Genomic DNA, 16,963 nt, shown 5'->3' with positions numbered 1-16,963 from the left:
TTTAGCATCTTTAATGTATGAAAGCGCTGCCTAAAAGTTTTATGTATGCTGCCTTGCAGAAAAAGTCTGGACATCCCTTTTCCAAGTGATCAAAGGCACACAAAATAAAGTGATGGTGGATTTAGTTTTTGGAATTCCGTCAAATCAGCCTCAGTGTACATTATTTATTTTCAGATTACTGCAGCGTTATTTTAAGACAGATAATGTAGTGCCCCTCCTAAGCAAAAGATGGCGGTAAAGTGCCAATGGAAAAGACACTAAATTGTCTCACAACGAGAAAGAAAACTTCCTTGGAGACGAAGGACGCTTGAGTAGGACTCAAAGTGGTAACATTTGTACTTATTTGCCGTTTTAGCCTCACTAATTGAATACCAACGACTGAAAATTTTATGAGGGCCATCGAGAGAGTGAATGGCACGTGTAAGTGCTTGTTAGCTTGTTAGCTAGCGCCCATGCTAACCTGAGCAGGAAGATAATTTAAATTAAATGAATTTAAAAAAAAAACCGTCAAGTACAGTGTTGTGATGGCGTTACTAGTCCACTTTGTGTGAGGCTGAGGGGCAACCTGTGCCGTAAACATGTGGAGAAGAGGCGGCCGAAGCGACGCCCTGGACCGGGCTCAGGCGCTGTTGTCCTCCAAGAGAAGCAGCCGAGCAGCCGCCGAGTCCACACAAACATCCGCCACTAAAACCTCCACACATGCGGTCAGTCAGCACATAACATCTATAAACTAAGCTAAAGACTCACCTGTCCTTCCTCCTTCCCTCCTTCCTTTCTCACAGGACGTCAAAAGCCGCCATGCTCCAACAAATACAAATCTGGTGATGTCAGACACGAGTGACGTGTCCCAGGTGAGTTCCGAACCAGACGTCTGTGGAGCCACTCGGCCTGCAAAAAAACAGGAAGAAGAGGTAAACATCTAAAGATAATGTTTACAATGTGACATGACTGTCTGACCTTTTTTTACCACTTGCAGGCTCAACCCCAGAGCCCCTTTGGAGGAGGCAGCAGGTTCCTGAAGAAACCACCACCGCCTCCTCCCAGCAGCCAATCACCTGTGAGGCAGCAGTCACATGTTGACAGGTGAGTGTATGTGGGAGGAGTCTAATAAGATGTCAGTTAATCTGATCTTCTTCACGCTGTAGACTGCTGTCCTCCAACTCACAAACGGCCGCTCTGAAGAGGCTCGCTCAGATCGAGAGTCGAGTCCACATTCGTCAGCGAGCTCTGGAACCTCTGAACCAGATCCAAAGTCCACGCTCTGATGTGGATCTCTCCTCGCTCTCCCATGCCCCAGAGGGAGCTCCTGTGGCCCCCTCGTCACAGCCCAGCAGTCAGGGTGGGTCGCGGTTCCTCAAGAAAAACACAACTGGATCTCCAGAGGACCTGCATGAAGCTGTCGAGTCCATCCCTGCTGAAGCCTTGCTGCAGAAGGATGTGGAAAGTGGTGAAGAGGATGTGAGGAAGCTTGTGGAAGACGCTTTGGACCCACCAGACGAGAACTTGACTAGCACTTCATCCAGGAGCAGAGCGGGGACGGTACCATTTCCTTCTTCTTCTGTGTTTGCCATCAATGTGACCTCTATCCTTCACACGGTGACCAGCACAATTTCTTTCTTTATTTTTTTACAGAAGTTCAGCAGAAAAGTTCTGAGTTCTGCATCCCCTCCTCCTCTACCCTCTGGAGGTGGTCTCTCATCATCCTGCTCTCCTCCTCAGAGAAGAGCTTTGTCTGAGGCCCGCCTCCTCCTCTCCCCAAGTCTACAGCATTCTGACTCCTCCAGGTCGGCCCCGGAGGAGGTCCTCTCTCTGGAAGAACTCTTTCCTGTTGGATGCAATGCAGATGGCTCCGCCAGTGAGGCCAGCTCAGTCTCGTTCCAATGTGAGAGACACCCACGAGTGCACACACCCACACACACAAAGATGCTGATGTTGCGTTGTTGTTCTTACAGCTGACTTTGAGATAAATGTGATGACATTAGATGACCTTAATCCCGCCCCCTTGGCAGCCACTGAGGGGACAGCCGGGACACAGGTGATACTATAGAGAACACAACCACACCCTTTTGTTGTGAAACTTTATCATGTTGGTTCCGTTGCTGTGTGTCCTTCAGTCTCACCAGGCAGATGGTGAGCATGTGGTCTCACTTCCGGTTTTGCCAAGCGACCAGTGGGTGGAGCAGGTGGCAGACTATGAAAGTGACTTTGAGAGTGCCAGCAGAAGAGAGGTGGACAATGACATTATCAGCAGCCAGGTGTCAGAACACCTGGCGGGAGGTGAGGAGGACGATGATGTAGGGTCAGAGGTCAAGGACCATATAGACACGTCCTGGGTGAGGACAGAAGGAGACTACTCGAGCACTTATTCAGACTCGAAAAAATCCTGCACTCTGCGGACCTCAGGTCATAGTCAAAGATGTTCCAGCAGTGAGTCCAGGTCACCAGCGCCACCTAGTAACCATTTAAAAGATGTGGCGGCACAGACGGATGCAAATGCGCTCTGGTTCACAGGTTAGTCCTTTGAACAGGAAGTAGACCACTGTAGTGAACCGGAGTTTTCTTATATCTGACTCGGCCTCACAATCTCCTTCAGGTTCTGCAGTGGGCATGGATTACCCCACCTACTCCTTGGCTCCCCCCGCTAGAACGTCTGAATTGGAAGGTGAGAAGCAAAAGCACACAGCTCCTGCCAGGCGACCTCATGTTTCACAACCTTTCTATAGGCATTGCCACTTTCCAGCCAGACATGTTGACACTCAACGACATGTTGAGACAGCAGCTCGCCATGACACGACGCTTCATCGAAAGCAGCCGGCATCAGCATGCCAGCCTTCTGCAGAGCCTTGGGCCGCCCAGATACAGATACGCCACTTTGGAGGACACCATGCAGGTAACAGACACAGCCTGGAGGGAATTTAGTGTATTTTTCATTTATGGACCAAAATATGCTCACAAGGAATAACATTTCTTTTTTTTCTTCCAGTACATCCGTAAACACACACACACAAAGTGACAGTGGAAGTTCCTCAAGAGAAATTTGACTCGTTGTCTTGAATGTAAAATCATGTTAAGGAAAGACTCTGAACAGAAGGTAACATCCGACAGAGAGAACACGGCAAAGAGATGCTCCACCAAAATGGATTCATTGTCCCTCAAGAGGACCTCCAAGTGGGACATTGTGTGTGTTGCAGTCTGACATTGCATTCATTTTATACAGAACTTGTGAACGATTTGGTATTTAGTTTTTATATGTTCTTTATTACAAATTGTGATCTGCAGGAGAGTATTAAATCATTTATTTTTCACTGCCCGTTTAAAAAATAACATTCCTTACAACCAACCATGAGAGTATTGTTGGGCTGTGAATTGGGATTCTCTCACGAGCCATACAGATGTTTGAAGGCACAAATCCTGGTCCGGACATTAGTCCTCAGTAGGGGTCGTTAAAAGGATAGTGAGGATGCCCCGCATCCCGAGGAACTCTCTTCCCATCCACCTGCAATACATAGAGCTCATTTAAACCTCCATTCAATCGTTTGCCACACGGGGGCGTCCTCATTGCGTTATTTAATGTGCGTTTACTTCCTGGGTCACAGGGACAAACACAAAGACCAGGGATGCATGGATCCATATATTTCACTTCCTGATACGTGATTTTGGATAACTGAAGATACTGATACAATTCTGATACCAGCGCTTTGTTTGCTTAAATGTGGAACCAAACAAAGAATATCAGCTAAGACGCAGCTAGATAAATACCAGCAAATGTCGCGGTCTCCTAACATGCATACACACACACACACAGCCTGACGTGTTGATGACTTCACAGAATGTGAAAACGTCACACATACGGTACCGTCTAAATATCTCCATGATAATTGTTGCCAATTTTACATGAGGCTGTAATAAACTCCTACGATGTTGTAGCGGCCCATAAGTTTTAGTGTTGTGTGAGATGGCCATGAATGTGTGCGGCTTGAGTGAGGGGGGGGGGGGGGGCGGCTCCAGTAAATGTGTGGTGACAGCTGTGCCTGCTGACACTCTGGCCACTTTAGCTGACAACATTAAAGCACACAGGTGTATCATGACTCTGCAATCTCCACAGGTGGTATTTGCAAATTCCCAATACACAAATTATACTCATATTGGAACCTCATAGCAATACTGTATCGGATCATCCCAATGAAGCAGTCCACTTACCTGGATCATAGGAACGATGTAGCGCCAGTTTTTATTCAGAGCTGTGACACGACTCATCTCCTCTTCCTCCAGCGTGAAGTCAAACACCTGACAAGCCATCACCATGACATCATCAGCACCGCTTTTGCTACAGTGACATTAGCATTTCAGATTCATGCACACCTGAATATTCTCTCGGATTCGGGCCGCCGTCACACTCTTGGGGATGGTCACCACGCCGCGCTGTGTCTGCCACCTCACCACACAAAAATCACAATTAGTGGGTGGGCACTGTGAATTGACCACTGAAAACAACACTAATGATGTTACTCAAACTTTTTCACTAATGAAATGAAAATACATGAAAATGAACTTGTGTGAATGCAGAGAGTTCACTGATCAATACATCACAGCATATTATAGCACCCCCAGTTACTGTAGATATATGCCCCTTAGTGGCTGTGAGCATTATAGCAATGACATCTGTTGGTACATAGAATATAATAGGACTATAATCTTCCGCTGACATTGTTTCTGACTTTTGATTGTCAACCAAAATTATTGTATTCATTTCATTTTTTATGAATAAATAAAAAAAAATAGCATTCAGCATGCTCTGTCTGCATTAACACAGACTTCTAGATGGTTCTGTACCAGGCTGGTTGTCACCTGAGGATGATCTGAGCGGGTGACCTATTGTATTTTTTGGCCAGCGTGGCAATGACAGGCTCATCCAGCAGGATGGGTTCCTCCGGGTGTTTCCAGGCGCGGTCCGGGGAGCCGAGGGGGCTGTACGCTGTCATCACCAGGCCCCGGGCCCTGCAGTGGGCCTGCAGTTCTACCTGGGCCAGGTAGGGGTGGCTCTCGACCTGCTCAACCCAAACAAAAGGTCACAAGTTGAAGGTGACATGAGTAGGGATGCTCCGATTGATCGGCCACTGATTAATATTGGCCAATTTTTGTTTAAAAAATGTCTTTCAATGCCAATCATCTCTTGCTCATATTGCAGCCTGTAGCAAAAGTCTTCCGCCCACCTTCCTTCATACTGCGCAAGCATGCAAAACCCAAAACAATCATGCCACCAGTGAAGTGGCAGCCAATGTAGCCAACACTTGACGACACTCACCTGTATGTGCGTGACAGTCAGAAGTCTAAAGCAAATTACCCTGAAAAATTATTGAATTCTTCAGACGAGATGACCAGCCTTTGACCGGGTTTGCAGCCCCTCTGCATGATACCTGGAAGTCCTGCTAGAACGGCATTAACCTATGTACTCATCCAAACTTCCATCTTAAGGAAGGTGTCTCATCCTCTGAGACAAACTTCCTCTGATTTCAGCATCAGATGATTTCACTCATGGATGTTCGGTATTGGAATCAGCAGCATAAAAGCCTGATAGGAGCATCCCTACTCATAAGCGTATGACAGGGATGTGTCATCCCTGAGGGTGCTGCTAATGCTGCCTCAGCAAAGAAAAAATTTGGCATACCTGCAGGACAGCGGGCTTGATGCTGGCCACAGATATGATGTCATCCACCTGCCGGCTGTTAAAGTTGGAGAGGCCGATGGCTCGGACCAGACCTTTCCCCACCAGCTTCTCCATGGCGGCCCACGTCAGCTTATAGTCCACGTGGTCGTACAGCATCGAGCCGTCCTCCTTTTTAGGGAAATGTGTGTCTCCGCGTCTGGTGACGTGGCGGAAGTCATGTTGAAAAGAAGAGAACAAAGGCTAAAATAAGAACTCAAACAATTGGTTTTATGTGCTGACAGGACTGGCCTGCATTCCTCAGCAAAGCGATTATGTGGGACGATTGAGGCTACAGTCGAGTGGCGCTCACTGGAAAGCATTGGGCCAGTGGATCAGGTAGAGGTCCAAATATTCCAGTCGGAGGTCTTTGAGGGTTTGTAAAAGTGCCGGCTCCACATCCTCAGGGTGATGTTGTGTGTTCCACAGCTTGGATGTGACAAACACATCCTCTCGCCTCAGTGCCTGCATGTGACATCAGCATTTTAGCGCAACCTCCCCTAAATAAAGAGACCACATCTTTGGTCGGTTTAAACATTTCACGTCATTTACATTGTTGTGGTCCAGCGACTCCTGAAGGGCTTCTCCAATCTCCGCCTCGTTGCCGTAGACGGCAGCACAGTCAATGTGGCGATACCCGGCCTGCAGGGCCCACATGACGGCTTGTTTGACCTGCGACACAAAAAGATTACATTAAACACATCTGTACATCTTGACCTGTGACCTTTTTAATCACAGCAGGGAATGTAAAAACTTGAATGTGCAGAACATCAACAACAATGCAGTAGATCTCTTGTCAAAACATCTGCTAAAACAAGTTGAGTGAACTGACTTGTGTGACAATGCCCTCCGCTCAACTTTTTTAACCAGTAGATAACTTACTGTAAATAGAAAGTGGCTAACATGGGAAAAAAGCTATTATTTAAGTCAGAGAAAAAACATTTCAAAATAAATCTCCTGTACATCCCAAGGTGTTGATCCACCTCCAGCGTAACAGTACATGGACCAACACAGAACCGTTCAGTCCGCCTGCACGGAACAATACACTTTTGTGGGTGGCAGTTTTTTTAGTTTTGCAATTCATTTTTCACTATTTGTGTCAAGGCTGGCAAAAAGAGCTCCCGGTGACATAATGTCTCATTTCCCACAAAGTACATTATCACGTGACAGTCTGCCCAAAAGCAGATGAAAAGCAGGGGTCCAGATTGCGACTAAATGGTCCCATTTTGTGACTAAAATGAGACATTGTGAATGAATCTACACAGGCATGTGCGACCAGATAGAAGTACATATCCTTTATTTAGTTGGCGGGGGACATACCTTACTGCCATGAGAATGAAAAAAAGTTTGACTATTCTACCATCTTTGTTTACACAATTTGCCTGGCTCTACTCTCGCTCGCTCTCTCATCTCGACGATGACACATGGACTGACTTTTTTTAACCACAGTATCTTTAAAACAAACAAGCAATGTGGTTCGTTCAGAGGTTGTTTTTGTCCCACAGGGAAACTACGTTGGCTGTCGCGTTCAGAGGGCACATGCTAACTTACTTAGCATCACTTAATAATAATAATAATACATTTTATTTGTACAGTGCTTTTCAGGATACCCAAAGATGCTTAACAGTGGAAAAATAAAGTTGAATAAAAAAACTGAGTAGAAGACACATTCAAATACAACATTCATTCATTCAGAGCTAAAAACAAGGCTAAAAGCGGGGCATAGCAGTCAGGTATAAAAAGTTAGACATTAAAAAAAGGATTTAAACAGATTGGTTTTGAGTTACTTTTTGAAGGTGGGAAAGTCGGGGCAAGCACAGAGTGAATGGGGCAAAGAATTCCAGAGGGTGGGGGCAGCAATGGCTCTGTCTCCCCAGGTTCGGAGCTTAGTACTACAGGGAAATGTCAGGAGGTTGGAGTCTGGGGAGCGAAGGGGACGTGAGGAATTGTGTGGATGGAGCAGGTCTGTGAGGTATGGAGGGGAGCTTTGAAGGTAATACGTTGAAATGAATACGTTGGGGGACGGAAGCCAGTTTCCACAACCTCAGGTGCGTTACACATACGTACATCCTATAATATAGGATGGGTATAATACAGAATAACATGCTGTTATTCTAAATACCACTTTGGGAATACATAAAAAAAAGATATATCTTTTTATGTTTGTCTACTGTACCTTTCCAGGTTCACTCTTCCATGTCCCCAGGCCAATGAGGGGCATCTTGCGGCCCGTGTAGAGAACAGCAAAGTCGTTCATGTTTCTCTGAAGAACCTTGAACGAGAACACAAGTTATTATACATCTTATTTATGACTACCGGTAACCCTTGCTTATCCATCTATTTTCTATGCCGCTTATCCTCACTAGGGTCCCGGCTGACTTCAAGCGGCTGACTTAACCAGCCAATCACAGGGCACAATCTCACATTCATACCAATGGACAATTTAGAGTCGCCAACTAACCTAATATGCATGTTTTTGGAGAAAACACACGCAAGGGAAGAACATGCAAACTCCATACACAGACTGTGTGGCCTCCATGCCACCATGCAGCAACTCTTGCTTATCCATACATATATTAGAGAGCATCAATAATGAGACATTGAGTAAAGTGCTGACACTAAAACTAACCAACAAACAGTTTAGTCCACAACTACATTCCATCTGTAAGCAACAGGAAAAGGAAGTGATGCTGACTTGCATTTTCCTTGAAAAAAAAAAAAGTCAGCAGACTTGTATGTTTAAAGGTACGATTGATATGTCTTTCTTAAACACTAGCCATTCTAATGCTAACATTCCCTACGTAAGTATAATTTTGTTAAATCGTACGACAAAGACATGCAGAGAAATGTACTTTTTCCAATTCTGTGTCTTTAAAAACGTGCAGCCATCAGGTTTGGCTTGCAAACTAGGCATAAATTGACAGTATCAAACCGCCATAATTCACCTGTGAACATTCATTCATTCATTCATTCATTTTCTACCGCTTTTCCTCACGAGGGTCGCCAACAATAACATTTTCATATTTTGTGTTTACTTAAAACTGCCCATCCTATTTATAACCATATTAACATAATTCAGTCTGTCCAATCTCTGAATTTATAAAAGCTGTTAACGATACAGTATATATTAGAGTGGCCGTGCAACAAGGAGCAAAAACGACGCTGCGAACTCGCTAACGTTAGCTTAAAGTTTGTGGTCACGTCAGCAATTTAAAAGTTACAAGGAACTTTTGGTTCTGCCGTTATGCTATTTCTCTTGTTCATCTTCTCGCGAAACCGTTATGAAACACAATAAGTGCACACTTAATTAAGAGAAGACATTTGACGTTTTCCTCCCGTGGGACACCAACTTACTGTTTGGTTTGTTCTTTTCTGGTGTTTGTTGGAAAGCGCAGACCTACCACTCCTCTTGTTATTGCCAGGAGCGTCTACAAAGTGTCTGGAGCCTCAGGAGCCAAACAGCCGCAGACTAGCTTCTCTTGCAGATGTTCAAAATCATCTTCCGGATAAAGATACATCTACTTCCGCCTACGGCCGCCAAAATAAGAGTCTGGTATCTGCATATGGGCGATAGCTTCAAATGTACTATATTTGACTTTTCTTGCATCTTTGTTTACACGATTTGCATATAGCTGTCAGTCGCCTCAGTGCAAGTTTACGAGCTGGAGTTATCCGCTGAGCTTCTTGTCTTTGGACTCCAACCAATTACCAGACTTAGGAGACCAAGTTGGCTTCTGAAAAGCCGTCTTCTATCGGCATTACTATATGTTAGCATTAAGGGACATCTGTCCTTTTTATTTGCATGCTCCCGGATATGCTGATATACGGTTAAATGACATAATTGACATTGTGGTGAAATATTTTCACACTGCAAGTAGAAATATTATGCTGCTAAGGAATCAAATTTGTGCACTTAATTACCATATAAACTGTTATCAACCAGACTGGCGGCACTTCAGTGGTTGACAAACTTCTTGGTTGGCGGTTGGTCACCAGCTCCTACAACACTGGCGGCCATCTAGCCCCTCCCAAAACCAGTAAAAACATGTAAATGTGATTTGTCCCTGCTCATAGAGTCATTAGTACAGCAAATACTTGTTATGACTAGTTTCCAATTCATATTTTATTTTTATTTGGTCCAGACTTTTGGAAAATAATGAAAAGATTAGTAATGATAGCGTGAGTGATTATTCATTAATTAATTCATTTTCTACCACTTGTCCTCACGAGCCTATCCCAGCTGTCTTCCTTGGGGCGAAAGGCGGGGTACATCCTGGACTGGTCGCCAGCCAATCATACCACACCACACTCACATTGGACAATTTGGAGTTGTCAATTAACTTAGCATGCATGTTTTTGGAATGTGGCAGGAAACCGGAGTACCACGCACAGGGAGAGCATGCAAACTCCACAGAGAGATGCCCGAGGGTAGAATCGAACTTGGGTTAACCTGCGCGCTAACCACCCGTCCAATGTCCATGCAGTGAGTGACTACGTGAAGGAAAATGTGTGTTTACAGTGCATTGGCAGCAAGTACAGTCAAAACAAGACAGGACCTAAAATAGAACCTTGGGGCACCCCAAAACCCATAACCATACTTACCATCATGGCGGACTCTCTGTCAAGACGCACATATACTCAATGACTCTCTGTAAAGTCGTCAATAAAGTCTGAGTCAATGCCAGAGTCAGTAACATCTAAGTCCAATTCAAGTTGCAAGTCTTTGATGACATACAAGTTGAGTCTGAAGTCATCACAAATGTAACTCGGTCTGAGTCACATGACTCAAGTACACACCTCTGGTCTGGTAGAAACCAATGAAGTTCGATCTGATCAGTCATTTAGATGAGATTACGAACTTTATTCAATATAATTTAATCAGAATATCCAAAAGCCAATTCCGTTTTTTAATGTTTCAAATTAGCATGTTATTGAATAAAGACTACTTTGAACCACACCTTATGAAACTGTAGATAAATAACTTGAAATATACAGGTGCATGTCAGTCATTTAGAATGTATTTGAAAAGTTAATTTCTGTAGTAGTTTCAAGTATTTCAACGTGAGTCATGAAATGCACGCTAGCATGGTGTTCTAGAAAAAAAAAGGTAATAAATAGTCCAACTGAGCCCTGCTTCTACTTTGTCATTTGAAAACTTCAAATGTAGATTTCAAGCAATAGTAACATGGAAATATGAAGTCTTAAAACCCTGTTTTTGGCCAGTAGGTGGCCCTGTGATAAACTGACTTTTTAAAACACACCCAAGCCATCCGAGCCCATTTAGGCAAAGTATCCCCACAGGAAGACATTGACGGCAAGCAGCAACAAAGCATTCACGTTGCAGATGTTTCTCCACAGCGGCGCCTCCTTCAGGGAGTTCAGCTTGGGGCTCTCGGCAGCAGGAGAAACGGACCCGGCACCAGTCAGCCCGCAGAGCTGCATAACCGCCCTTCGCCAACAGGAGGTTGACGCAGATGGACGTGCATAGTCAGAGGTTATCAAGGTATCGGTCAGATCGATGCGAGCCTCCTTGCTGTGTCTGGACCACCAGGTCAACCTGTGCAGCTGGACCCCACCCCCAGCAGACACAAACCAAGGATGCAGTTTAAGAACAGCCAAATAAACCCGAGAAAGAACAAGAGGTACTGCTCACGTGCTGTGCAGGTATCGGGGGCGTGGCCAAGCTTACGGCAGCCACAATCAGGCAGGTGAGCACCATGAGGAGGATTGCAAAGTACAGGTAGTGGACCTCGGTCAGGATGGCGGGACGTTGGTCCGGTTCACCACAGGGTGGCACCTCATAGGAGAACTCCAGGATCATTCGAATCAGTCCCACCACCAGCCCCACCATAAGGCCCCAGAATGCGCCCTGACCCAGAATATGTTATGTTATATATATATATATATATAAATAATATAATTCTACCGACTGGCTGGCTACTTCATTAGGAACACAACACATTTTGCCTATGGCCATAAATAAACCAGAACGATTGACATATCAGACCTACTTGCTCGTTGGCACGTGACCAGAAGATGGCCAACAGGAATACACCAGTAATAGGCGGAGCCAAAAAGCTGACCACTGATTGGGCGTATTCAAACAGCTGCCCGCTGTTGGCCGATTGAATGACAGGAATCCACAAGATGCTAACACAAATGAGTACCAGGATGAACACTCTGCAAGTACACACAAAGACAAACACAACTAACATATGCATCCTGCATATTTACACTCTTTTCATCTTACTTTGATCGTCTACTCTGCACACACACACTGTCTATGTCTCCCTGTGGCAAGCCACACCCTCACCTGCCAACAATCATGAGCTCCATCTCGGAGGCCGTGGGCCGGGCTCGGTGGTACAGATCCAAGGTGAAGATGGTGGAGCTACTGTTGAATATTGACGTCAGGGAAGACAACAGACTAGCGAAAATCACGGCCAGCATCAGTCCACGGAGACCTGCAAGCACACACATACACAACTGTGTGTGTGTGTGCGTGTGCGTGTGCGTGCATGTGTGAGTGAGAACTACTCACCAACAGGCATGACCTCCACCACCAGTTTAGGGTAGGCGATGTTGGAGCAGCCAACTGAAGTGTCACAAACTCTCTGACACACTTGTGGATCCACACAGGCCACCTCGTCTACACACACACGCTATTAACTTATCTCAGAATATGCATATGTACATACTAATAAAACATCTAGAACAGGGGTGTCCATACCATATACTGAAAAAATAGAAGGGGAACACTTTCTTTAAACCAACCCATGTATACATATGTATATATATTTAGAGAACTATTTTTATATTTAGAGAAATATTTCATACATTTTTCACAAATATTTCTACTTTCTTATCATACTATTACGACTGTATTGTCATAATAGTTTGACTTTGTAATAGTAAACCTTTTCCTAGCCTAATTTTTCCAAGAATTGCAAATTTATTATTTTTTCCTAAATTTCAACTCTGACATTCTTCTTACTATTTTTTTTTTACAATCCTTACTTCTTTTTTTTTCTTTACTATTTTTATTAGATCGTTATTCTTGTAAAGTTACTGCAATTTTTTCCCACATTTTTTTTCTTGCTTGAATATGTATTTAGAATGTGCCATAAATTGCACTTTGGTCACCCCTTATCTAGAAGGTAGAACACACACACACACACACGCTGACCTGGGAACAGTGCTCGGCTGATCATGCCTGGCATGACGATGAAGAACATTGGTAGAAGTTTGAGGTAACCTCCTAAGACGCTACCTCCTTTGGCGTGAGACAATGACTTTGCTGACAGCGATCTTTGAACTATAACCTGAACACACACACACACACATTACCAATACAGAATACCCAAAGATTCTGGCCTAGAACAGAGCAGAGTTACCTGGTCAGTGCACCACACCCAGGTGGCGATCACAGTGAGACCAAAGATGAGGCCGGGCCACGGCAGGTCACCAGACAGCGGGTCTCGGAACAAGTGGAAGGCGTCGCCGCGAGGGAGGTGACAGGTGGTGTTGGCAACTGTCGCCATGGGAACGGCAGCCATGTAGCGCTCCACCAGACCCTCATACCAACCTACTTTGGAGAAGGCTGGAGGTATGACAACAATGCATGAACATACATATTTTGACTTCCTGTGTGGGCATGTGTGTGTGTTTGTCCTACCAATGAACATTAGTGTTAAGGCTCCTGCCACCATGATCACTGTCTGGATTGCATCAGTGTAGATGACTGCTGACAAACCTCCTACACAAAGTCAGCATTATAGAATACATGGAAGTAAAAATCAACTGAAAACATGACTAACTGAGTAAGTGGACTTTTACTGTGAAAGGTAAGCGCTGGGGTTGTGAGGTGGAAAAGTGTAAATACAATAAATGTGGTATTTAATGTGTGTATTTCAGTTTGAATGTACAGGCTGTCGGCTTGGCATTTCTGCCCGACACACCTATGACACCAATGGGCTAAATGGGTCATCAGCTGTGGACCCTCTAGTACAGGGGTGCTCATTAAGTCGATCGCGAGCTACCGGTCGATCGCGGAGGTGGTACTGGTCGATCGCTGGTTGTTCGCGGCGTGACATTAAAAAAATATCATCCCAGCATCAATGCCGTCACTTGATTGATATACAGGGCAGCCATTCAGATGACAACTGAATGTTGCCCTTCGGGCGACCAATCAAATCAAACAACGTCTCTAAGTGCAGCAGAACTTACGATGTCAGCCTATCATCCATCCCCGTTACTTGATTGACATACAGGACAACCAATCATATGACAACTGAATTTTGACCTTTAGGTCACCGCTCATGCGTAAACAACGATGCAAAGTGCTAAGCTAGCCGGCGAATTGCGAGATTTTAAGCCCTCGCTAAAGTTTATGGTCACTAAAACGAGTGAAGGAGCTGGACCAAGTAAAAAGGCAAAAACTGGACCAAGTAAAAAGGCAAAAAACATATCACTTCCATACGGATATGGAATATTATACGGATATTATGATACGGATATTATCCATGACTGATAAACATTTGGAAGTGTGCTTGAGGCTGGCTATCAGCAGCTACTGTCCGGACTATGCATCCCTGGCTGGTTCAATTCAGTGCAAGTCATCAAAGTAAACTCAGGTAATTACAAAAAATGTTAATAGTTAATTATGTGTGTTTTGCAATATTGGCTCATTTGGTTATGTAAGGTACATCAACATACATTGTACGTACAAATAATCCTCAATACATTTGAAAATAAATAGATGTTTTGCATTTTTGTAGTGGGTAGATCATTTTGACTCGGTCATTTTAAAAGTAGCTCGCATGCTGAAAAAGTGTGAGCACCCCTGCTCTAGTATGTAAAGCCTCTGGATTAGTAACATTGTCATTCTTATTCCGTCCACCATGTGTGCGTATACCTGCCACAGTGTACACTGCTGTGATCAACAACAGAACTCCTGTGGACCAGTAGAGATTCCAGCCTAAAGAAACTTTGATGAACAACACTCCTGAGAAGAGATCTGTCTGGGAGATGCACACATATGTACATACAATGACATACAATGTGTTCACATGTTGTAATGAATGTATGTATTTACGTATGTGTGATTCTTACAGATAGTTTAGTGAAGATGTAAAGCACCAGGGACAAGACAGACATGTATACCCGGATCCGGCGTCCTCCAAAGCGCTTGGCCAGATATTCCGGCATGGTCACCACCCCACTCGCAATATAGACTGGGATGAAGATCCATCCCAGAGCCACCAGAACCCAAGCTGCCTACACACATGCACACAGTTCAGATGGGTTGGAGAATAAGGAGGTCATCCTACTGTCTTACATTCAATTCAAAGCCAGCCACAGCAATGCCTCCTGCCGCTCCTGTTCCCGCCAGCCCGATAAATGCTCCGCTTCCAATGTTACTGGACATCAGAGAGGCTCCGATCTGATGAGTGTTGAACACTAATGTGTGATTGACGAAGTCCACTGGTCTCCTATGTGTGCTTTGGAATTATCGTGGACGTGATCCCAGTGCCAAGAGCATTGAACACATACTTACGGGCCACCAAGTCATGGAGCGCCCTGCCAGGAAGTAACCTCCCACCGTGCTGCCATTGGCCCTCGCTGACGCCTGAGGACAAGATGTAGGTTACCATCAGTTAGTGCCCTAAATGTTGAAAACATAACAGTGCGGGTGTGCGCTCACCCATATTGCGACCGCCATGACCACCAGCAGGTAGACCACCACCACAGCAATGTCAGCAGCCTCCAAGCCGATTGGACTCAGAGGTGATGCCGTGGAGGCTGCAGAGCTGCTGGCTGGAAGTAAACATGTCATTTGTGTGCATGTTCAAAGATATGTCTGTGTTGTGCTTTAGGACACACAGCTTGAGGAAATCTTCTCCAACCATGGCTTCCTGGCCCTTGTTAAGGACTAGCACCAATTGGAAAACCACCAGTAGCATAATTCTATTGAGTGGGCAGGAGATCCAAAAGAGGAGCCATTGGTGCATCAGACTACATTATGCTGCCAGTTGATTGGATCCTTTTTTGTAACAACGTAGAACTCAACTGGTTCTCAATTATGTTCTGGCATGCACTTTTTAGGGGACAGAAATGTTTTCACCTACTCTAACTTGAAATTGATAGTACTGCTAATATTTTTTATTCATCTGTACAAACCACTACACACAAACCAGCATTATCCAAGCCTGAATGCACTAACAGACCTGCCAACATTGAAGAAAATGTTCTGAGTACTTACACACAACAAAACATACACAAGAACAAAAGGCTGAAAGAAAGCATGAAAAATATTAGAGAAAAGAAGAACATACATTAATCTTGAACTTGTGGACGGTGGTTATCATCAAGGATACGTTATAAACATTTATCACAATGGAATTTGATCTGAAGATTGTTCAAAAGTTGCAAGTTTCTCAATCATGAGCGACCATTGTCTGAAAGTCATAAGTCATTAACTGCGCTTTTACGATTGCCTGCCAGACTATGAACACATAATGCTGGCAATCACAGAGACGCCAATGTTCGCAAAGAGGGACAATCAAACATCTAGATTTCTATCTTTACATTTCAAATGAAACCAATTCAATTTGAACAATAATGTTGCCCGGGGACTAAAGTTTTACGAAGGAAAACATTGCCACCTGAACTCAGGCCAACGCAACAAATGGCTGCCTGAGGACACATCCACCAGCAGATTGCCCCCCTGCAAAAGACATAAAGCATGCCTTAAAGATATCTAGGTGAAAACCCATTTTCCTCACCTGAGGACCACAGTATGGCAACTTTAAAGCCCAGTGAACTATTGAATTCTGCACGCATGAGTTGGCGTGTCTCAACTCAAAGACCGATGATCACCTTGTAGACTCATTTGACATGAGATGGCTTGACAATCATCGCCACTTAAGCCAAGAATGAGGCTTTTCCCTGCCGAGAACGCAACACAGTCCAGACCCAGGTAAAAGAGACATTCCTTCTTCATGGTCCTCAGCAGAACCCCCTCTCCCCCACCAAAGACAACTTCCACAAACCTTGGGACAGAGTAGTAGACATGTTGCTCCAATCAACCAGTTCATCCAGTCTGGGTGTAGGTGCTTTCAGCTGATACTGACTGCAGAATAAGAGATTAATCATTAATAATCACTTGCTGCTTCTTCCGGCGTATGATTGCAGCCGGCACCAATACCAGGATCTTCATACAGAGGTAGCAGATAGACAAGCATGTCAGGGTGTCTCAAA

The 16,963-nt window shown here is 44.7% G+C and overlaps 3 protein-coding genes across 5 annotated transcripts; 1 reads left to right on the top strand and 2 right to left on the bottom strand.

Moving 5' to 3' along the window:
• Positions 1-185: 185 nt before the first annotated feature.
• Positions 186-3,924, top strand: c5h19orf44 (chromosome 5 C19orf44 homolog). Its single transcript, XM_058072946.1, has 10 exons — positions 186-704; positions 783-911; positions 977-1,083; positions 1,146-1,539; positions 1,633-1,882; positions 1,953-2,035; positions 2,115-2,511; positions 2,594-2,662; positions 2,724-2,890; positions 2,984-3,924. Exons 1-10 carry the CDS (start codon positions 579-581, stop codon positions 3,011-3,013), a joined length of 1,752 nt encoding a protein of 583 aa, XP_057928929.1. The 5' UTR covers positions 186-578; the 3' UTR covers positions 3,014-3,924.
• akr1a1b (aldo-keto reductase family 1, member A1b (aldehyde reductase)) lies at positions 2,981-9,146 on the bottom strand. 2 transcript variants are annotated; one of them, XM_058072949.1, is made up of 9 exons: positions 9,106-9,146; positions 7,881-7,976; positions 6,257-6,376; positions 6,018-6,169; positions 5,669-5,864; positions 4,849-5,048; positions 4,363-4,435; positions 4,201-4,287; positions 2,981-3,496 (listed from the first exon to the last, which is right to left on the bottom strand). In XM_058072949.1, the coding sequence occupies exons 2-9, from the start codon at positions 7,959-7,961 to the stop codon at positions 3,431-3,433; spliced, it is 975 nt and encodes a 324-aa protein (XP_057928932.1). In that variant the 5' UTR covers positions 7,962-7,976; positions 9,106-9,146; the 3' UTR covers positions 2,981-3,430. The 2 variants fall into 2 exon arrangements, with proteins under 2 accessions (XP_057928932.1, XP_057928933.1); XM_058072950.1 differs by having other exon boundaries at positions 2,984-3,496; positions 9,059-9,113.
• Positions 9,147-10,610: 1,464 nt separating this feature from the next.
• slc5a9 (solute carrier family 5 member 9) lies at positions 10,611-16,951 on the bottom strand. 2 transcript variants are annotated; one of them, XM_058073754.1, is made up of 14 exons: positions 16,756-16,951; positions 15,408-15,520; positions 15,261-15,332; positions 15,042-15,146; positions 14,816-14,980; positions 14,619-14,724; positions 13,380-13,460; positions 13,099-13,304; positions 12,891-13,026; positions 12,246-12,353; positions 12,018-12,168; positions 11,716-11,884; positions 11,358-11,573; positions 10,611-11,269 (listed from the first exon to the last, which is right to left on the bottom strand). In XM_058073754.1, exons 1-14 carry the CDS (start codon positions 16,856-16,858, stop codon positions 10,985-10,987), a joined length of 2,016 nt encoding a protein of 671 aa, XP_057929737.1. In that variant the 5' UTR covers positions 16,859-16,951; the 3' UTR covers positions 10,611-10,984. The 2 variants fall into 2 exon arrangements, with proteins under 2 accessions (XP_057929737.1, XP_057929738.1); XM_058073755.1 differs by having other exon boundaries at positions 11,046-11,261.
• Positions 16,952-16,963: the final 12 nt, after the last annotated feature.

The sequence above is a fragment of the Doryrhamphus excisus genome, chromosome 5, assembly GCF_030265055.1.
Source record: "Doryrhamphus excisus isolate RoL2022-K1 chromosome 5, RoL_Dexc_1.0, whole genome shotgun sequence".
Lineage (NCBI taxonomy): Eukaryota > Metazoa > Chordata > Actinopteri > Syngnathiformes > Syngnathidae > Doryrhamphus > Doryrhamphus excisus.
This window is presented reverse-complemented; position numbering and strand designations above follow the sequence as displayed.